Genomic DNA, 24,094 nt, shown 5'->3' on the forward strand with positions numbered 1-24,094 from the left:
TATTTTCACCAGCTAAAAAAAAAATGGTTTTAAGTCAGTTATTTCTATCTTTTGCTGTAGACTAAATCCAGAAGAACTGTGGCAACGTATCCAAGATGCTTTGCAGGTAGGTTTCTTAAATAGACAGAAATGAAAAAAAAGACAAAAAAAAGACAAAAAATAAATAAAAATGACAAAAGAACATGACAAAATTACTAAAACAAAAAAAATAAATAAAACTGAAATATTAAAACTAAACTTAAAACAGAAATATTTAAAATGACAAAAGCACATGATAAATTACTAAAACAAAACTAGATATGAAATCTGAAATATTAAAACTAAACTTAAAATCACAATATTAAAACTTAAAATAAAATAAAATAAAATAAAAATAGAAAAATAATTAAAAATTATGAATAAATAGTATAATTGTGCTGAAATAATAGAAAGAAACAGAAATATTTAAAATGACAAAAGCACATCACATAATTGCTAAAATAAAAATAAAAACTGAAATACTTAAAACTAAATTAAGTTAAAATACTAAAGCATATATATATATATATATATATATATATATATATATATATATTATATATAATATATATATATATATATATATATATATATATATATATATATATATATATATATATAGTTAATTCATACTAAAATAACAGTGCATTTTAGAATTCCCTTAGTCTCAATACCATGCAATTCTTCTTCAAAATTTGGTCAAAAAGAGGTTATTTTATTAGTTGCCATTATTTTGATGCATCAGGAGCATGCTTATGATGCCTAAACATGCTGGATAGGCCATGCACTATAAGTTTAGGAAAAGCTCCACAGTTTTGGTGTTTCTCATTCTTCTGGAATTCCCTCTCTCCCTAATCACTTCACACAGCTGCCACTTTTAAACACACGCTCATTTATTACAGGTCACCAACACAAAAGGAGACATTTAAAAGGACAAATGCTGGCACTGCGGCATGAAGATCATCATACACAATGTACCGAGTGAGACAGGAATGTCTCACTGACTGATCCTGTCAAATAAACATACATCAATGGAGCACAGGACAAGTATGGGCAATAATAATAGTGGCATTTGTCTTTACTGGAAATCACTGTAGCTGTAATATTTTGGTTGAAACTATGGATAGTAATGGTGCAATGTTGTGATGCTGGAATTGAGAGGACAAAGAGAAAACATCCACAGGCATTTAGGAACAAACATGGGTTGAGGTAAACCTGCATGTGCTGACAGTTTGATTCATTTACTGCCTCTGCCCTAGCTGAAATAAAGTCTCCCATGCGCAGAGATCAGTAAGCTAAAATACTCTACCTCCTTCACACACTAGTTCTTTGTCTTATGAACAAAAGAGATAGGAATAAACACTACTGCAGTCTGGGAGACTGCATAATGTTTTTAAAATATAAGCCAGATTGAGGGAAACTGAAACAAAATGTGTTATTTATAATGTTGCCTTAATGGAAAGGTATTTTATCAGTATGTTCCTGTGAAAAAAAAAAGAAGAAAAAAAAAAACCTGTATAAATGATATATATATATATATATATATTTATATATCTACTATATATATATATATATATATATATATATTTATACTGTGTGTGTGTGTGTATATATATATATATATATATATATATATATTTATTTGATATATATATATATATATATATATATATATACACACACACACACACACAAATAGTCAGGACAAGTATTAAAGGGTTACTCCACCCCAAAATGAAAATTTTGTCATTAATCACTTACCCCCATGTCGTTCCGAACCCGTAAAAGCTTTGTTCATCTTCTGAACACAATTTAAGATATTTTGGATGAAAACCAGGAGACTTGTGATTGTCGCATTGATTGCCAAGTAAATTGTACTGTCAAGATCCAGTAAAGAATGAAAGACATTGTCACAATAGTCCATCTGCCATAAGTGGTTGATCCGTAACATTATGAAGCGACATAAATACTTTTGTACGTACGTGAAGAAACAACAAAATACAACTTTTATTCAAACAATTCCCTCTACTCTGTGTCTTTCCAAATCACGCAGTAGCGCCCATTTTGGAGAAACATCCGCTGAACACTGGCAACGTACACTCTTCTGTGTCTGCCGCGCTGCATGGATGCGCTGTTTTCATTCGAATCAAAGCATAAATACACTCCAAAAATCGTATCCTTGTGGCGCAGCTGACACAGAAGGGCATACATCATTTTACATCACATACACCATACATAATTTTACATCACTTTCTGGGTGCCGTCAAAACAGCTCACAATAATTTGATGGGTCATTTGTTTCTTACAAACACACAGCTTTTCACTTTACAAGATGTCAATTGATGGACTGGAGTGGTGTGGAGTGTTTTTATCAGCTGTTTGGATTTTTTATGACGACACCCATTCACTGCAGAGGATCCATTGGTGAGCAAGTAATGCAATACTAATTGTCTTAAAATCTGTTCTGATGAAGAAACAAACTCATCTAAATCTTTGGGTGTCATTTTTGAATGAACTTTTCCTTTAATTAAAGGTCATTTTCCATTACAATAGCTTACTAATTATCAGTTCAAACAATAGTAATTTAAAAAAAAAAAAAAGTAGCTGAAGCAGCAAAAATATGAATCTAACTTACTGGAAAATCTGATTCGATAGCACCACAGTACTTGTTTGTAAGGGCAAGTTCAGACATGATGGATTACAACTGAAAAGTGTTGTGAACAAGCTGGTGCTCGTACCATGCATCAACAAAAGACCCTCACATCTCACGACTCTAAGAACAAGTTCGAAATCTCAAACAAGACCTTTATTGTGTCATTGCATCAAACAGAATTACAACAGGGATGAGATGCATCTTTTGGAATAGCCCCAAAACAAACAACAGTACAAGGCAAAGAAAAGATTAAATCAAAAAAGCCAAACAAATCTAGCTACATCTCCCACGGCAGTTCAGTCAAAAGCAAATCAAAGTCTCAGAATTACAGCATGGTATGTTCAGGACCAAATTTGCACAGTCACAACTTCTTATCTGCTATGACACTCTGACATAATTAATGACAAACGCCCATTTACAGTTTATAAAACATATGAACAGTTTCTCCCTGGCCACAATACGGTCACACTCTCACTGAGAGCAGAATACATTTCAGACAAAAGTATTTTCTGTCACAGTACATTGTAAAACTCTCCATTGGAGATCAGTAGTTTGAGTTTGTATTGTGCCCTCCATCACCTGTAATATTGCCTTCCAGAATAAATCGATCTTGCCGTTAAATTCATTACTAGATGAATTAAATGCAACAACATATTTTCAATACATGGCTCCCAGCTCTGGGTGAGTCTATTTTGACATGGGTGGCTCAGTAGTAGTAAATATTCAAATTGGTTTCACATATATTTACAGCAGTTAAAGATTCCAGGTCAAATCACTCCATTGGCACGTCCACCGATGCTTTTGTGCCACTGAGAAAGGCACTTATTTCCCATTAGCTCAAGAAGCTGTATGGCTGCCCATGTGCTCTTTCTCTGCCTGTGTATCAGATTTGTTAATAATTCCCATATATGAGTACAAAATTCGGGGAAATTGGTAAGTTCTTTAAAAAAACATGAAGAAGAACTGAATGACTGAAAATAAATAGCAGTGTAGTCCATTATCAAATCCACTACAGTACAAGAAGATGCACCAATTTACAATCCACAACGTCTCATTCACATAAGAGTTACGGTACCCCGGTTTTCTTGAGGGCGATCCAAGATTCGCAACGCATCAGTGTCCTTCAGTCAAGAAAATGGAAGAGAATATAGCTTACAGCAACAATACAAGATGGATGGAAAGTGGTCAAAAAGACAGCTGGTCTAAACCACAAAGAAACAATATTAAAGTCCATTTCCTTTTGAAAAAACACAAGAGAATGTGATTTCTTGTTTTTCCTTTCCTTCCTTACCCAGTGTCTACAATGTCATGATGCACCTAACTGTAGGAGAATCAGTCAGAGGTGAGAATTAAAGGGTTAGTTCGCACAAAAATGAATATTCTTTCATCATTTAACCCAAGAAAGCACATAAGACTTTATATTTGAAACACAAAATAAGATATTTTAAAAGAAACCTGAGATATTTATGTCCCATCACCAAAACTTAAAGAGATCATAAAAGAAATCCATATAAAGAGGTTTAATCTAAATCTTTTGCAGAGACATGATTGCTTAATGTTATGATTTAATTTAGGCATTTATTCATAAACACTAATCAATATGCATAGAGCTCATCAAATATGATTAATGGAAGCTCAAACATACTTGCTTGACATGTGAGATCAAACTAATCATATGGATTTATTTTAAGGATATCTTTATGAACTTTTTGAAAGTTTTGCTGTACACTTATAAAAAAATAAATAAAAAAAACACTGTAATTTATGTAAAGTGCATTTTTATTCTGGTCTAAATGAAAATCATGGTTTCCGGGTCTAGTTTGTTTAAAAGCAAATAAAATAAATAAATAAAATAAATAAATAATAAAAAAGAAAAAAAAATTTGTATGACACCAGAGTGGTGATGTGCAGAAGACATACTAGACCGAGAGAGAGAGAGAGAGAGAGAGAGAGATAGAGAGAGAGAGAAAGAGAGAGAGAGAGAGAGATACAAATGTAAATTTTTGGTCTTTGGTAAAATAAATATTTGTCATTAATATTGAATAAAAATGTAAGGTTTTACCAAACCTTACAACCTTACAGTGGAGGGACATACATCAGGCTTCATTAAAAAATAAAGTATCTTTATTTGTGTTTGAAAGTATTTTAGGTTTGGAGTGACATGAGGGAGAATAAATGATGACAGAATGTCCATTTTTGGTTCACACTTCCCCTTTAAAGGATGTAGATCTGATTAAATTCTGATCTGTTGGAATAGAAAGATGGAATAGCTTTTGGAATAGTTTAGAGGCACTTTGGTTGATCGGTTTTCCCTTTAAAGTCTGACAAGTCTCCTTCGGTAATTCCTGAAGCTGGGAGTTTTCCTGTTCTACAGTAATTCCAATTTAGCATACTGTGCTGGTAGAAGAATCTGGCTCCCTAGAACTGCGGCATTACACTACCGTATTCCTGTGCCGGTAAGGTGGAGGTGGCAGAACCGTTCCCGGTCTCCTGTTAAACTCAGAAAGATACTCAGGGTTGTCAGCCACAGCGATGCGACTTCGGATGCTGTGCCTGTAGAGAGGCTTGCTTTTGCACACTTGAGTTGGATCTTGAGGGTTTGGTTGGGTCGCCTTGGGCGGTAGACTATGCTGCCAGTAGTCAGGATTATCAAAATTCTTCTTCGACTTCCTGTCGACCATTACAGTCCCAGAATGACCCGTTTGAAGCATGTTACCTGGATAGACATGGTGGCCAGGAAGGCCAGATATACTTTTACTAGTGACTGCAGATTTCGCCACTTGAGCCGGATGAGTTGAAGAGCCTGACTGACTCACCAGACAAGGTTGGATCTGTTGGCTGACAAAGGAGATTTGGGTTAATAAAGAGGGATTGCCAGACATGCTGGAGGAATTGGAATCGGCACTGTGTGGCGACTGGGAATGCTGGTCATTTTGGCTCATCGATCTTGTTTGGGGGGGCTGAACAGGTGGAACGGCGAAATGAACATGTGTTCCCTGGCCATGGTGGTGGGCTTTCCCAGTTTGTGTTGAGAGGATAACGTGGCTACTTGCGGTGTTGGCTGCTGTTGTCATCTGTAGCGGTATGGAAGCTCCATTTTTCCTCATAATCTCGTTCGTCGTGTTGTTGTATGTGTTGAGGTAAAGGGGTTCATTGATGTACTCATCCTCACCCTTGGGTTTTCTATCAGGGGTGCTGTGGTAACCAGGGTTGTCCAGTGCAGTAATATTTCCATTTTTCCGCTGGTTTACAAAAGGATTCTCCTCGACAGGACTAAGATGGTCTGTTGACACAAGAGTAAATTAAAATAGAATGACAAAAGCTCCATACTGTATATAGGTACATTGCAATTCATCACTAATCAATCAATCAATCAATCAATCAATCAATCTGTCTGTATGTCTGTCTGTCTGTCTGTCTGTCTATCTATATTCAGCTTAATTGAAATTTTTGTTTAAGTTCTAGTAATTGTGTTATATATATATATATATATATATATATATATATATATATATATATATATATATATATATATAATATATATATATATATATAACACATATTATTATTATTATTCTGTTTTTATATTTATTTTAGTTTTAGTAATTTTAGTAACCTATTTACTTCAGATAGATGCCAAGGCAACATTTATAATGTTAGTTTTTACAATATATCTATTTTATTTCATTTAATTACATTTTTTTTAAATAGACTTAACAATAGAGTTAGCAATAACAACACTGGTATTAGTCAGATACTAGGTAAGAATTTTTTTTTTTTTTTTTTTTTTTTACCTTAATCAAGAAGTCATGTAAACAAATTAACTAGATTAAGACCATTTTCCATCTTTCATAAATCTAAACAAGATATATGCTTGTATTAATCAGAATTTTGGATCATGTAAACACACTATTATGCATACATCACCTCATAAATCAAGCACTCGTGAATTAGTGAATATACAAAGAAATATAATTCTGGGGGACTGATGCAGACAGAACTACTGAAGAAACCACTGTTTTTTTGTTTGTTTTTGTTTTTTCGTGGAGAGAAAAAGGAGACTTAGACATTTTACAAACATTAAAAGGAACACGGTGGCCTACATTTGTACAAATCTCATGACCTACATTTTACAATTCATCGCATTCTTGTGTGTTATTGTTCAGGAAATGAATGAGAATTAATGAGCTGATTAAATTACTGTTCGCATAATAAATGAGCAATGTCTCTAGTATTTCCAGAAGAGAACATCAGTGTTAGTTTATTCCGAATATGCTGATTACATGTGCACAGAAATATTCATTCAGCTGTGGAGCATGTGAACATCTTCAGAATAAAGGCTTAAAAAGAACATGAACCTTAATTGGAAATTATGTAAATATGGTGACCAAAAGTAGCAACACCACATACTTATCTACATTTTTCAGTTTTTAAAATAAAGTAGCTTTACCAGTTAAGTTTGTTTACTCATATAGCAGTGCAGCACGACAGCAAGCTACACTGATGTTTTTGCACATGAAGCATTTTAAATCTGCAGTCTAAGGCAATAATGATTTTTTTTACAGAATGTCCTAGTTAGGATTAGTGAATTTGTTAGTAAATGTCATGTCATGTGACAATGAAAACTGGAATAAAGGCTGTTAAAAATTCAGCTTTACCATCACATGAATTAATTACATTTTGAAATATATGAAAATAAGTTTTTTTGTTTGTTTGTTTGTTTGTTTATATATATATAATATATATATATATAATATCTATATTAGATATATATATTATATCTATATATATAATATATATATATATATATTCTTACAATATTACCTTTTTGACCGATTTTTATTAAATGCAGCTTGGTGAGCATAAAACATTTTATGGACCCCAAAACTTTTTGAATGGCAACATGGTGCCCTTACTAAAGTTAGCTACTTTGTATAGCCTTCTGGCTGTAGTTTAACTACTGATACTAGCATAAAACTGTGAGTAGCCTAACTGCTATAGTTAACCACCCACAATTCATTGGCACTATGTATTTTGAGGCCTCTTGAGGTGAAGGATGAGACCATTAACTGCTGCCAAAATTTGTAATGGAAGAACTCAGAATCTATTGATTTATTCATCTACTCAACCCCACCAATACTGGATTAATGTTTTACTCCCAGACACCCTTTTGTTTTAAACTATCTGAGGTTGAAATGGAACGGCCGCGATATTATCGACCAGAGAATGTGTAATAAAAGACTTTCAGAGGTGATTTACACCAAACTAATTCCCAGTAATACCCAGAAGCGACATGCACATGCCCCCTCATATTTTTGCACCAAGTGGATTTTGAATGCAACTCCTCAAAAAGGACACTGAATATTTCAAATAGCTCTCTTTTTTTATTTTACCTGAGGCTGATTTGTTCATAGGGCTCATGTAACCATCTTCACCCGTGGTCTTCTGATTCCTTTCTCCGAAAAAGACAGTTGGGTCTGCGCTGTAGCGCTGGCCGTCACAGTCGTCTCCAGCAGACATGGGCTGTTTTTTCAAGCTCCCATTACAGTGTTGTTCCTCAAGGGCATCGAGACCAGCACCTTGTGTGCTTATAGGAATGAAGATGGCACTCGCTGTACCAGAAGTATCATGAGAACAAGCTCCAATCTTGTCTTCTGGGCTAAAAACTCTTTCACGACACTTCAGTTGCGTCTATATGGGGGAAACAAAAATAAAGTTTAGATGGATAATCCACCTTCCTCAATGACTCAGCAATCATTAAGGTGTCTAAATCTTTAGTTTTATAATGATATCAATTACACATATAAAGGGTGGTTGTTGAAAATTGTAGGGGTTGTCATTGCTAGAAAAATAAATTTTGTACTAAAACTAAGAGAAGATTAGTCCATCGCATCACTTACTCACCAATGGATCAATGCAAGTGAATGGGTGCCATCAGAATGACAGTTTCAAACAGAATGATATAAAAACATCACAATATATTCTACAATTAATCCACACCACTCCAGCAATTAACATTCGTGTTCGAAGTGAAAAGCTGTGTGATTGTAAGAAGACTTTTTTTTTTTACTTTAAACTGTTGCTTCTGGCCAAAATCATGAGTACATAATGCATCTAATAAACACTTCCTCCAGTGAATAAAGTCCAATCCATTGCTGTCCTCTCCACCAAACATATTTGTATAAAAGTGTTTTGGAATATTTTCACACCAATAAACTCCTTAATAAATAAGTGGATTATTGTGATGGTTTTTATCAGCTGTTTGGACTCTCATTCTAGATGGCACCCATTTACTGCAGAGGATCCATTGGTGAGCAAAATGATGTGATGCTAAATTTCTCTAACTCAGTTTCAATGAAGAAACAAACTCTTCTTCATCTTGGATGGCCTGAGGCCTAAATACATTTTCAGCAAATTTTTTTTGCCTTCTCTGTCTGCCCAATTGTGTTCCCATAGGCAAGATGACTGACTAACCCAACTTCCACTGACACTGAAATGGAATGCTTCTGGATAGTTAAGTATAGATCTTTTTGCTTCAAAACAGGTTTTCCTCACTATACCACCCCTTCTTCTGTCTCCCCATCTGTCTTTAATTGGACAAACTAGTTAATTCCTATTAAAACTGCTGTTAAACAGATAGTCCTGACCGTAAACTTACAGTCTTTGTATCTACAGTAGTTCCGTCCTTGATTCTGACTGGTCAACAGCTGTGTTTTCAATTACGATAAAGCACAGCTATGACCGCTTCACCCCAAGGGTTTCTGTGGATCACATCCTTAGCAACAATCAATTATAGCGTCAAAACATATTCTATGTGTTATGTATTTTCAGCAAGATAAAACTGTTTTTTTGTGTTACAAGTATGGTACTAAAGAAAGAACATTAATTTACACCATAATGATGTTCGTAAACTCACAGTGTGCTGCAAATTGGTCTGTTTTAAATTTAAAAGAAAGAAAGCAGACATTTTATCATGCTGAGAGATAAGCAGATGTATGTGTGCGAGAAAATATCATATACGTGTTTAAAAAAAAAAATGACACAGCAGTGTCCACAGAACTGTACCTATTCTATGTCTTTATTTGAACTCCATAAGAATAAGGCATGTTAACCTGGAACATTTTCTTGCCATTTACTGTGTGTTAGTCAGGAACATTTTTTATTTATTTTTTTGTGTTAGCAGAAGGACTGCATTTAATAAATTTCTTTCCAAAAAATAATAAATAAAAAAATCAATGGGCCTACACAGATTTTTAATTTTTGCTTCACGTTGTGCTTAACATGCCCTTCAGCCATGACTTATTCACTAATAACAGCATGGCCTCTCGTACCTTATTGCTTACATATTTTATACTGATTTCTTAATGATCATGTGACACTGAAGACTGGAGTAATGGTTGCTGAAAATTCAGCATTGCATCACAGGAATATAAATTACATTCTAAAATATATTCAAACAGAAAACTTATTTTAAATTGTAAAAAATATTTCACAATATTAACATTTTTATTGTACTTTTGATTAAATAAAAATGCAGCCTTGGTGAACATAACAATAACTTTTCCCAAAAACATTTAATATCATAACTATTCCAAAGTTTGGACCATGTAGTGTACAATAACAAGATTTCAAGTAAAAACAAACACAAAAAAAAGATTCAAAAGCCTCACCTAAAAATAGTTCATTTATGTATTATTTCAAGATGACATTCAAGCGTATACATTTCATCACTTTGTCATGAAGAGAACTATAAAGAAAGCAAAAGCTATTCTTACCCTAATGGTATCCATGGGTGCTCGTGATGTGTAAGAAGAGGTAGCGATATTGAAGGTCTGAGGAAACAAGTACTCCTCAATGCATCCATCAGGTCATCAGCCTCCTCCTCATCTAGAAGACTCTGGAAGAACTTACTGTGCGGTGGGGCTCTGGGCAGCTTCATGCGATCATCCCCCTGAGAGCAGAAATGACACCATCACGCTCTGCGATCACGGCTTGAGTTTTAAATGGGTGGGTGTAGGACAAAAGTATTGATTTTCAAGGTGACATGTAATACAAAAACTAGTCGTATTCTCACCTGGTATGACGAGGTATCTCTGAGGGTCACGTGCCATGCGGCTGAACTCCTGCAGCGAGTTCTTTAAACGAGAGGCCGCCTATCAGCAATCAATCAATCCAGCCTGGAGGTGAAGACAGTCAGAAATTGCCAAGTAGTATAACTGCATTTGTCATTAATACACAGTTTATAATGGACAGTGCAATGCAGTTGCACAAATTCCGTTTTATTTTTTTACAAAGAGACAGACAGACAAAAACGACATACAGACAGAATAGACAGACCAGACAGACAGGACAGACAACAGACAGATAGACAGATAGACAGATAGACATATAGATAGATAGATTAGATAGATAGATAGATAGATAGATAGATGAATATAGATAGATAGATAGACTAGATGATAGATACATAGATAATAGATAGATAGATTTTTTTTTCACCATCAGTGTTAGAATTTGCCCCAAATTACTGAAAACTTCTTAAGTTCTAATATGTGTCTGACAGGAAGTAACATGCCCTCACCTCGCAGCAGCCTGCTCCTTAATTTCCTCCCCCAATTAATTTCCTGTCAGTTCTCACACTCAACACACATTATCCAAAGGAGCAGCAATTACTCACGCAATCACACCAAGTTTCATCTCCCACTCAATATTTTGCATTTCATTGTCCCGTGGGTTACAGATTTGCCACAGCGCAGTAAAAGCACAAACAACAGCTTACAGGTCAAATGTAATTAGAATTATGAGTTCACTCCGCTTCTCATTTAATCTCTTTGTATTTATTTGACTGAACCAGCTGAGAAACCCCAGCGCTCCCCAGCTGCATATTTCCACAGAGAAAAAAACTCCACACAGACCTGGCTGGCCAAACATGTTGAGCGGGCTGGCTAAAAACCACATGACTGCATGTATCTTGCTAAATTAATTACCACTGTGTTAGTAGAAAAAACTATAGCATGGGAACTTATGGTGTGAATCTGTTTTGGTAGGCAATAAAATTATTGTCATATGTTAAATTCAAGTACCTTTCAGTTTCATTTGTAAATACGACACCATCACCCAGTGTACTATTTGAATACAAAAGTGTATGTGTGCTAGTGCCTTGCTGAAGCATTCGAGCTACTGATGGCAAATTCAGAGTCCTGCATAACACTCACATTTGACCATCCCATGTAGAGAAGAATATGGTGCAGATGGTGGCTGGGCAAACGCTCGCCTTCTCCAAAGATGTCTGGAATCTCACGTGTGGGAATCCATCGTAGGGCTTTCTTCCTCCAAACGTCATCAACTCCCAGATAGTCACCCCTGAATGACAACTATATGAAGTCAACACATCATGTTCTGTATAAAAAAAATAATAATAATAAAAAAATAAACACTGTAAGCTGTGCCACACGCACCAAAGTCATTGCACTTTTCTATTATTACATAAAAAAAAATATGTTGTAATTGCATCATATTTTCATGTGCTTTTTATTACGTTTTTATCTATTTCATGTTTTATTTCATGTGTTTTATCAATTCTCTGTATGTAGGTACTGTATATGTGGAAGAATTGACAATAAAAGCAGACGGCTTGACTTGACTTGTCTATACTATCAAAATAGTTTTATTTAAATACCAAAATATAGAAAAAAAATATAATAATATATACCAAATTCTATTTAATTAAAGATATTGGGCTTATATATATATATATATATATAATAATATATATCATATATATCATATATATATATACACACAATATACAGCAAATCTGCAATTTTAAAACTGCAAATCTGTAAAGAATTCAGAATTTTAAGTGTTATTATATCATATGTACTATCTTTATATCATATTCAGACTGTACCAATTAAGTGTTACAGTTTGGGGGTCGGTTTTTGAAAAAAATAATTTTTATGCTCACAAAGGCTGCATTTCTTTGATCAAAAGACAAGTAAAACAGTGAGTGTAAATGTAAAATAACTGATTTCTATTTTAATGTACTTTGAAAATGTAATTTTATTCCTGTGATTCAAAGTTAAATTTTTAGCATCATTACTCCAAGTCTTTCAGTATCACACGATACTGCAGAAATCATTTTTAAATATGCATGATTTGGCTGCTGAAAGAAACACTTATTATTGTCAAAGCTGAAAAACAATTGCGCTGCTTAATACATCATTTTTTTTGTGGAAACCACAGTACATTTATCTCTGCAAACAGAACGTTTAATACATGACTTTATTTTTAATCAGCTTAATGCATATTTGCTGAATAAAAGCAATAAGCTCTTCAAACAAACCAAACAAAACTTAAAACTAGGAGACTCTAGCTGCCTAAACTGTTTTTTAACTCACCATACACCATATATCACTCTGATGTGTGAACTTTCTGTAATGAATGAATGCACTCCAGGGCCATCCACTTGATGGGCATCTGCATAAGATAGAATTCTCATCAGGGATATAATAATCTATAATAGTAATTTCATCACATGCTTTAACCAAGAAAAAAAAAAAATGCACTGCATTTTTCTATGATTGAAATTAGAATTACGTCGTCGAGCAACTACCATTCTCACAGATTAAACATTGATTAATGGTTTGGTATCCAACCCACCATATGAATTACAATCCTTAAAAGTAAAAAAAAAAAAAAAAAAAGTTTCAGTATGTCTAAGGTTTAAAACACTTACCCTTTCCCTCCATCTGAATTATACTCCTTTTCATCAGAATCCAGCGCCTCGAGCAAGTCAAAAATCAGTGTGAGCTTAATGTGGTTTGGAGATTTCACCAGGACGGTTACGGGCTGCGAGGGTCCCTGTGCACCATCCGCCTCTCCTCCAGATACATCAGGGACCCTGCCAAAAGAGGAATCTGAGTACTCTATCCAAAAAACACTGATTATCATAAATACAACTATGAATCATTACATTCAGAGCAGTAGAACTCGGTTACGGATATTCATCCCCACTAAAATGGGAAAACTACATTTAGCTGCATTTTAAGTAAAAAACTAAAGTACACTTTCATTGACGAGTTTTAAGTCATTACAATTGCACAAGTTAGGGAACTCAAAAGACAATGAGCCAGATTGATTGTGAAAAACGTGATTATATGGAAAAAACAAGATGTTATAACAATAATGAAGAATGTTTATTAGTGTGTTCTTAAGGTAATTGCTCATAAATCATCCCTCCCAAAAAATATCAGTCATATATTATATATATATATATATCTATAATATAAGTATATATATATATATATATATATTATAATATATAATTATATATATATTGATTACTTATTATTTTGTTTTTGTTCTCTTTCCTAGTTATGGAGTGTGTGATTCTTTTTCTGGTAAAAATAAACATTTTTTGATCTTTAAAAAACATCCCTTTCCTTGTCTGTAACCAAAAATTGTGACAGTGATCGCTTCAGAAAGATTGCAGTTAAACCCACCATATTTCTTTTTACCAGAACCTAGAAACATTTAAAACTTGTAAAGACAACAAAACAAACATTGTGCAGTTATGTGAACAAAATTGACATGTTTTTTGAGAACTCTGAAGATAGCCAATTGTCCCTGCAAGTTGTTGTTTTTTTGCTGCTCATCTTTACTGTAAAAACGAGTCGAATGGGCACATGATATGAAATTGCTTTCATTTCAGTCAGTAATAGTTTGCAAAGAAAAGTGCAAAAATGCCACCCCAAGAGACAACAAAAAGCATTATAAAGGGTGCACTTGTAGTAGAAAAAAAAAATAATGAGAAATTATGCTGGTTCTTTAGAACTGGTCTGAATATGTCCCAATGCTTTATTAGGGGAAATACAACATTCAATAGAAGATATCAGTGACCACCAGGCTGTAGTTCATAACAGGCAAATGCTCTGAAAATGAAAACAAATTTCCCTGTCATACACTGTTCCATTTGCCACACTAACCCTACCCCACCTTTCATGACAATATGCCCTTATCTTTTTCTTTTGCCTAAGTGCCTTGCTCCAAAAATAGGCAGACAAAAGCTGGAGTCAAGCACAATTGTACTAAAAATGCTTTTTGCCCTGAAACTTTTCAACATTACAGACAAATGTGAGAATTAAACCAAGGAGCAGACACCTGACACTGAGAGAGTGAATCATGGACCAATCAATCACCAGGCCACACCACACCACACACGACCACAACACACACACACCAAATGCGCAACAGTGTGACACCAATAGTGCAAAACCTTTTCCAATGATGATTTTTTCGTAAAATGTATTGATAAAAATGTGTAACTGTTCTGTATTTGAAACTTTTTATTACTATCTGTATACAACCTAACAAGTCAACATAAAATATCAGGATATCTTGATACATTTTCAAACTTGTTTACAAAGAAATATGCATTGAGTGTACACTACATTTACGCATTTAGCAGACACTTTTATCCAAAGCAACTTATAGTGCATTCAGGCTATACATTTTTTTTACCTAACATGTGTTTCCCCTGGGAATCGAACACACAACACCTTTTTTGCACTACTAACACAATGCTCTACCACTGAGCCACGGTTTTCAGTGCTTTTTTCTGGTTTTAAATGTATAAGAATTTCTAACAACCTTGCAACTGAAAAAAAAAAAATGTAGTAGATGTACTTAGGTAGATTCAAGCCCTAAGTTTTTATAATGAGAAGAGCTCTAGATTTATTGGTGTATTCATTCATGAATATAGGTTTCTTTTTCTCACTCCTTTTACAGATTAGTAAGAACAATATTTTACTGTAAATGGAGAAACTGGCTTTAGATGTCCCTATCACCATTTCTTACAGTTTATTCTCTAATTTGGCATGAATAATATGCACATTCGCTAGTCATCTTATACCCAGCAATAAAACTTAACCCAGTCCAAATCATAACTGTTGTTTTTTTTTTAAACACGCAGTGCAAGCCCAGCATCTCTCATAGGATAAATTTCACAGCACTAGTCTAATATGATGCAGCATATTTCCAGAGTCGTACACACAAGCCGTTTATTTTTTATTAACATTTAAACAAAAATTCATTCTCTCGGGCTTCATTCCACTCTTCCCCCCTTCACCATTGACCATTGCTTTAGTACTGAAGGATCGAGTGTTTAATGTCTTAACAACGCTCCATGGATTTCTAATTCTTTTAACAGAAATACATGGACAGATTAAATACGGCTTGGCCCTGGTATGCTGAGGTTTGTAGTAATGCAACATTTTCCATTGGTTTGGACTGTCCAGTCCCCGAAGTATATCTTGTGTAACATACAACGTTCATTTCACTGCACCTGTAAATTGCATTGGCGTAGTCCAGGGATGGCTCGCCTAAAGTCGGCAAATTACTGTGCACTGTTTTGGCTGATTGGTCTGAAACCCATTTATTATTTATTACCTCACATTTGTTAATATATAATGAGGGCTATATAGGTATGTTGGCTAACGTCTTAGATGATGTGATTTGTTTTCTTCCAACAAACAGGTTGTCACTTTAACAAGGCGTAACTGATGGACTGGAGTGAATGTTGGGGAGTGTTGTAATGTGTTTGTATGCTGCTGTTGGGACTCTCTTTATGACGGCAAGCCGATTCACTGCAGACGGAATGAACAAAGTTCTCAATTTTATTTTTCTTGCATTTGAGACCAGAGAACTGATTAATAGGTGTAAATACAGTAATGTTGAACTGACTGTACAGGAGTGAAGGTTGATAAAGTAAACACAATCAGATAAGAGTACAGGTGCAATAAGTTATTTTGCTGTTGTATATTATTATTTGATATATTATTTAATTACTGCTGTGGTATGTTGCCAAGGTGTCAAGGTTTTAGATGGTTATTTGATGGGAATGCTACTGAAGAGATTTCTCCAGTTATAATATGCTTCCTTGGGATGTTGCAGCAGTGCATTTTTAGAAGGATCCATTGCTTTTAGTTGGCCCCTCAAGCTTTTCTGTATATTCAGAGCTTTAAACTTCACTTGAAAAAAAAAAAAAAAAAAAAAAGAGAGAGGGACCGCATCCGCCAATAGATAAAATAGGCAGCAAAGAGCCAGCCCTTTGTGTTCCACTGTTTGAGAAGCACCCAGATTGAAAGTCCGAGTAACCTAATCAAAACACCGCCTGCATTTAGCATAACAAAAGCCATCTGTCATGCCGATCCAGGGAGGTTCGAGAGAAGACTTAATGCTGGCTGTGAGGTGCAATTTGGGGGCATTCATAGAGCATCTCCTCATCTCACTCTTTTGCATCAGGCATCAGCTTTTATGTGGGCATTAATAAAGGTTTGAACGTTTCTTGGCTGGAACGGAATGGGAAGAGGAAGTCCCTCTCGGTGCCCTATTACAACATAATTCTCACCTCTGAACAATAGACAAATAACAAAAATTAGACTCAGCTTGATTATTTGGAACTAATTAGAAGAGTGAAAAAAAAAAAACAAAAAAAAAAAAAATGAAAGGCGCTATGAGTGAAAAGCATGCTTAATTTCTGTGGACCAATAATGCTTACAAGGGTGGAAAGTAGGAAGTGGGGCTGGAACGAGAGAGAAGCCTTTGTTTTGCATAGCTCAAGTCATCATTTGATGGGAACAGAATATGTGCCAGAGAGCGACTGGGTATTAAAACATACTGCAAGGACACATATGAAACCTATGATATACATACCCCAAAATAATGGGTAATAATGGACCTGTCACTGCAAAAAATTGTGGAAAAAAGTGAAGTGACATACAGCCATGTATGGTGATTTCCCATACTCAGAATTCATGCTCGCATTTAATCCCATCCAAAGTGCACGCACACAACAGTTTTATTTTCCAACTATATAACTATTCTACAAGAACACAATACAGAAGACCATACAGTATACAACAATATGAATTGATCAAATTGGAATTTCCATCCAACCATTTTTTTTAAATGAAAAACCTCAAATTCAAAAAAATCTTCATTCAAAAAGACCTTTCTAGTACGTTATGACATTCTGTTGCATTTGTGTGTGCACATCTCAAAAATGCAATCATTTCTGACATCTGACATCTGAAGGCAGCATCTCTCTATTTGGGGAAAATAATGAAACTCCAAAATGGAGTATGGACATATTAAAACCTGCTCCGATATTGCTCCAATACTGCTCCAATTAATTAGATGTTTATTTTATGAACTGAAATATTTTAAGACTTAGAACTCTTACAAAAGTCAAAGTTGAGTCAGTTATTTATTATTATTATTATATTATTATTATTATTATTATTATTATTATTATTATTATTAATTTTAATTTTTATCATATTATTTATTTATTGTTAATTTTTACTCTAAAGGGATAGTTCACCCAAAAATGAAAATTAACACTTGATTTACTCACCCTCAAGCCATCGTTACATAGGTGTAAATTAGTACTTTCTTCTTTCAGATAAATACAATCAAAGTTATATTTAAAAATTGTCCTGGCTCTTCCAAGCTTTATATGGCAGTGAATTGGGGGGATTCAGATTTTGAAGCCCAAAAAAGGTGCACCCATTCCACCCATAATAAGTACTCCACAAGGCTCTGGTGGGAGAGGTAATAAAGGCCTTCTGAAGTGAACGATACATTTGTGGTAAGCGTGGTGTACAAGACATTCATGAAAGAGTGGTGCTCCAGTAGATGACACAGGACATAGGCGTAGCAGTAAGCTCCTAAGTAAGAATAAGGTTATTAGAACCAAGTTTTTTTTTTTTACTTTACCGCAATGGAAAAGTCAATCTCCACTGGCTTATATCGAAATCCTCCAACATTTTTTCTTTACCAATCCACATTGTGTACTTCTAATTCGGAACCAGTGTTTTGTTTTTTCCTCCCCTCTTCTCTGCCTTTCCACGTTCATTACTTCTCACCGGAGCGTTATGCTCCATAACACCTAAAAAAATCCGTATGTCATCTGCTGCATGCCACTCTCTTGTGAATGTGCGTATGCCAGTTAGCAGAAGCTAGAGATTACAGTTTATAAAGTTTTAAATATGGATATTATACACCTCGGATGGGCTTGAGGGTGAGTAAGTGCATGGTGGGTGTAATCTTCATTTTGGGGAACTATCCCTTTAAAAGCCTAGATTATTTCTACCGGTGCTAATGCTACACGCTTTAAAAAAATTACTGCTAAATAACTCTTTCTGATCATATAAATCAATGTAAATCTATTTTACAGTACTCACAGATGGGGAAATGTAATGGTTAATGCAACTCATGTTTAGCTACATCAGCTATATTAAGACAATGTAGTTTGGGCATCAAAACTATAGGACATCAGACCAAAACTTACCAAATTTACCAAATATTCAAAAAAATACAGATGGCATGCCTTTAAAAGCTGCACATGATAAACCATCTAGTCCAGCAGATTCACCCACACACTAGCCAACAGAAAGCAGAGGCTTGGTTTGAAAGTGTCTTCTGTGTGAGCTGTGCTTCATAACTATACTGTACATTGACTACACAATTGACAATATAAAATACACAATAACCAAAAACATGTTGAAGACCATCACAAGTTATATGTTACCATATGGTACATACAGTGGTCAAGCTACAGGAAATTAAACCAAAATTGAATCGCTTGAAATCATTCTTTTTTTGTGCCGATGATCGAGTTTTGGTCGAGTTTATTCCATTTGCATTCACTCACAAAACAAACCATGTTTGCAAATTCGCAAAACACCGCCAAAAATATGGCACTAAGAGGGGCCAGTGTAAGAACCCCCTAACACATGCCTGCATGAATAATACAGGGACCTGCAACTAATAGACTCTCTCATACTGAAAAACTGTGCAATGGTGTTAACAAGTTTTGAAATCTCCCTATGGAGTTTTCCTGAAGCGATAACACTGTTTTTTTCAGAGAACATTGTGAGTTTGGTCATCTACTCTAAACCTTTGGACTGGACAAGAGCCACAGCCAGTGAGGACTGTCCATCATCTAGACGTTTCCTCAAATGACACCTATACTGTACAGGAACACACTGTTTAAGAGGCACAATAGGGCACTAATCTAACCGTACATTAGGTTTTGATGAGAAATAGACTCCACTGGGCTATGAATATGCAGCTGTACTTCACATGATCTGAATTGGATGAAACCAAAGAAAAAAAAACAGAAAGGACAGAAAAAAACATTAAATGTAGTTCTCCAATGTAAAACCACCTAAAACTGAAATGAGTAAAAAAGAGTGTGCACAGAGGCATAGGGAAAGAGAGCCTCATTTAAGTCAGTACCCATTGTAAACAGGTTTCAGGATTATTTCTTGACAGATTGGACACAAAGGAGAACAATACCTCCCAAAGGCGCGCAGCCCCGACAACTCTGCAGAGCCGAGGTGAGCTCCTCTATTCCCAGAGCGTCCCACTGCCACCTCTTAATGGCATCTACTGAAATGTCACCACTCAGGTAATAAAACAATAAATATTTTTGATATTTAGGAGAGTAAATATCATGGAGTAACCCTGATTTTTTTTGAGAAGTAAGAAACAAAATAAAAAAGGAAGATACAATGTGGCTATTAATCTTACAATACCAACAACTTCAGCTCAAGTTTATTAGAAGTTTAACTCAATACAAACAACTATGGATGAGGAAAAAATAGACAAAAGAAAACAACAAGGTGTTTTAAACTTAGTTGTATTTTACCTAGTTAACAAGGCATTAGTTATCCATTTGTCAATTAGTTCAACTTGAGGTACTACAACTGAAACAAAATTTAAAAACACAACAAAATGACAAACAGAAAAAAGATTATTAAAACTAATATCCTCTCAATGATGCTAAAACAAAATTAGCCTTTGACGCCACCAACAAACAAAAATTCAGTAAATTACGAAGGTGCAAAACGAAGTAATCAAGACAATCGGCATGATCACCAAGTAGCTCACTTTCACTATAAAAAGATGCACTGTAATAAAAATACTATATATATATATATATATAATCTGTATTGTTTAAAATATAAATGATTAATTTAAATTCTAAATAAAGACATTTTTTGAAATTCCATAAAATCGGAAGTTTTGCACTCAGTGAACAAAAAAACACATGACTGTGCATTCCAGAGAGAGACACGACTGTTTTGATATTGACTGACAAGTCATCATATATTGATCTAATAACTAATGTTTTAAATGGTTTGTAGAGTTGCATTTCTCTGAGGTTCATTACCAAAAGGTACACAAAAGGAGTGTTAGAAATGATTACCGTTTGGTTTATGAGGAAAAATTTTAGAGAGAGTAATTGTGGGCTGTAATGAAAAGGTTCCCAGAAACCTCTCCTACATTTCTTGGCAAGTCCCAAGAGAAGGAGAGGCTAAGATAACATGGCATGAAAAGATGAAGGTGCAAATTAAACCAGAATGCCAATACATTTTCCATGTTTTCGTTTCTGGTAATGGCTACAATTTCACGTGACACTCTGGCTGGACATGGCCTTGGCTTTTCCGTTCCCATTACAAACTGCAATTATCTAACAAATTAAGCCCAGTTGTCACTAGTGGTGTCAACAGCTTACAACCCTAAAACTCTACAGATGAAAGAACCTGAGCAGAATCCATTGGTGTATTTCCTTCTAGTGTCCCTCTAACCAACCTAAATGTCGTTATTATTAGTAGGTATTTATATATAAAAGTGTACAGATACCTTTCTTTTAAGTTTAGATCCATGTCACTGTTCCAACACTGCAACAAGGAAATTGGGCAATAAATAAATGTGGGCTAGTAAGTATGTATTAATAAATAAAGTAACATGAAACTGACAAATGTTGACAGTTACAGTTTTCTAACCTTGTTTTGTACAAAAAAATCAACATTTATAAATGATTTTATGAGTCCTAAAGCTCAAAAAGAGCTCACAGTGACTGTTAAAATGACCTCTTCCACTTTTGAGTTTGATTTCTCAGTGCTTTTCCCTCATTTAGTGGGATTACATAATCAATTGTTCCTCCTGGATGGAAGATTAAAATGACAACCAAATGGGACCGTTGTCTTACAATTTTAGCAGGAGATCTAAAAGTCGTCACCTACTGTTATCCGTCCGATTTGCCAAGATAACTCTAAAACGTTTGAGATTTCAGTTTGAACTCAAACATTTTTTTATCAAATTCTTATCCAACCAACACAAAACGATTCTGAGCTGAAGTTGATGGCTTTGAAATTAAACATAGATTCATGCAGGAAATGTACACGCAAACATTGTAAAAAACCATTTGGAAAACAATGAAACATACTGGAACAGAGTTAATATTGTTAATCATCTGATTATGTGGAAAGACCCAGAAAGTACCCTTTTGTGATTTAAACTGTGGACAAGTGATATGTCGATAGCAGCGTCTAGTAGAGGTTTTTCTTTAGGAATCAGTCTGAAAAGCCATAAGTAATTATTGCTCTGTCACTATAAAAAATCACACAAACGTAGGTTTACCTGTATGCAAATGTAGTCATTAGAAAACCAAGATAAGCTTCTCATTTGGGGAATTTTCGCTCCACAGAAAAGCATTAGATGAATGAAAACGATGGGAATTGATAAAAGAGAGTCTCTGGGACCTGAAGCTCTTTAATGAGGCCAAAGGAGATACGCCTGAAGCAACTTTCGAGGGAAAGCCAAATGTGCGGGGGGAATTACACTGAAAGTACACGGGTATTCACAATAAGACACCGGTTGTTTTCAATCATGCCATCTCCAGTGAGAATGAGAACACCAGAGTATGCCAAAAGAGGGAATCTTGGAAGAAGATCCCTTCTGGCACAATGGGAAATATCTGAGGGGTTCCTAACTGGTGAACACACTTTTCACAATGGCAGGTTTACAAAGACAGCACTACCAATGGCCAGACAAAAAGAAAACAAGATTACAGAAAAGCCTATTGTGCATAATTAAAAATTATGTTTTTGGAAAAAAATTATGAATAGCTCCATACTACTGTGGGTGGAAAATATCAATTCATTCACATTTGGCATCATTGCAAATCCCTGCCTTGCACGATAAAAAAGAACCACTGTAGGCCGCAGTAGGAGACTTATGAGCTGTGAGGTTGATGGCCTGGCTGGGAGAGATGCTCCTGTGTTGGGAGGTACTTGCCCATTGTCATAACTGTAGTGCCACAGGGGGTTTAACGGCCACTTCCTGATTGGTCAACTGAAATGTCTCATGGTCAAGGAGACGCTAGTTTGTTACACTTTGCTATTGCTTGGAGGACTGAACCTGCCAATGAGAATGTGGATTCACACCGGTTAAAGTTAAGAACTGAGACACGTACCTGCTTTAAATACATCATCTCATAATGGTTGTAATCTCAACCCTTCAATTGGCCGAGGTCCTTATTTCACTGTGTGCAGGAGCAGTTTGGCAGTCAATGAGGCGATTGTGGCCCAGGCAACAGCCTTTTAAAACTTTTCACAGCGGGGACCGGGGGAAAAAACTCTAGCAGTGGGTCTGAGGTCACACAGCATAATTTCAGGGCAGGAATGGCACAGGTTGTCGAGCGGTTTTGCTCAACCTACAAAAGCCTGATTAATTAGGTGCCATTAAGCTAAAGCCCAAAGCTCTGAGTTACATACAAACCACGCACCCATCTACTTGAACTCCCAATCCATCAGACAACAGGGACAGATTAAATGACCGGCTCTCACACGAGTGGAACAGAGGTAACTTCAACAGTGAATGCTGTGAAAGACAACACAGAAAATCCAAAATGAGTTTACATGACTTTCCAAGCTATACATTATTTAAAAAATAAATAAAAATACAATTTTTTATATAAGGACTCGCGAACTGGCGAAAGTGCTATTCTTCCAGTGCTATAATTAAAAACTCAAATAATCGCCTGTCCATTATGTCCATATATTGAAATATTCTTTATATTTGCATAACCTTAATCAAAAGGCAGTGTATATAATAATAATACATAATCATAATAATAAAATAATAATATAATAAGAATAATAATAATAATAATAAAAAAACAATCAGCTATAAAGTGTTTCAATAGCTCAGCTCAAAAGTCCAAGATGGTCAGTTTTTTTTTCACTTCAAAGCTGAAATAAGACTGGATGGAAGCTATTTAAAAAGTAACATGTTCCTTAATTTACCAGCAGCATGCCATTTAATAATAATATTATGGCAGCTGACCAACAAATAAAGAATTTGTTAAAATCCATTATTTTTTTTTTTTAAATTTATCATTAACATGATCTTAGTGAAAAAAGGAAAATACAAGAACAAGGGTGTGTGTGTGTGTGATGTGTGTTGTGTGTGGTGTGTGTGTGTTGTGGTGTGTGTTTATGTTAGAAGACTGTATCCTACTCTGCATGGATGGGCATTCAACAATACCAAAGCGTTGGAAAAGATTTT

At 35.0% G+C, this 24,094-nt stretch overlaps 1 protein-coding gene across 1 annotated transcript in view; it reads right to left on the reverse strand.

The window, feature by feature from the left end:
• Nucleotides 1–2,806: 2,806 nt before the first annotated feature.
• LOC122135762 (receptor tyrosine-protein kinase erbB-4-like) overlaps nt 2,807–24,094 on the reverse strand; it is a 36,021-nt gene continuing 14,733 nt past the window's right edge. Inside the window, exons 2-7 of the mRNA XM_042715981.1 lie at nt 17,082–17,083; nt 13,410–13,574; nt 11,887–12,034; nt 10,530–10,622; nt 8,065–8,362; nt 2,807–5,954 (exon numbers count right to left, since the gene is read on the reverse strand). Coding sequence (XP_042571915.1) covers nt 5,104–5,954; nt 8,065–8,362; nt 10,530–10,622; nt 11,887–12,034; nt 13,410–13,574; nt 17,082–17,083 — 1,557 coding nt within the window. The 3' untranslated portion in view covers nt 2,807–5,103. The remainder of the gene's footprint in view (nt 5,955–8,064; nt 8,363–10,529; nt 10,623–11,886; nt 12,035–13,409; nt 13,575–17,081; nt 17,084–24,094) is intronic.

Source organism: Cyprinus carpio, chromosome B1 (genome assembly GCF_018340385.1).
Source record: "Cyprinus carpio isolate SPL01 chromosome B1, ASM1834038v1, whole genome shotgun sequence".
Lineage (NCBI taxonomy): Eukaryota > Metazoa > Chordata > Actinopteri > Cypriniformes > Cyprinidae > Cyprinus > Cyprinus carpio.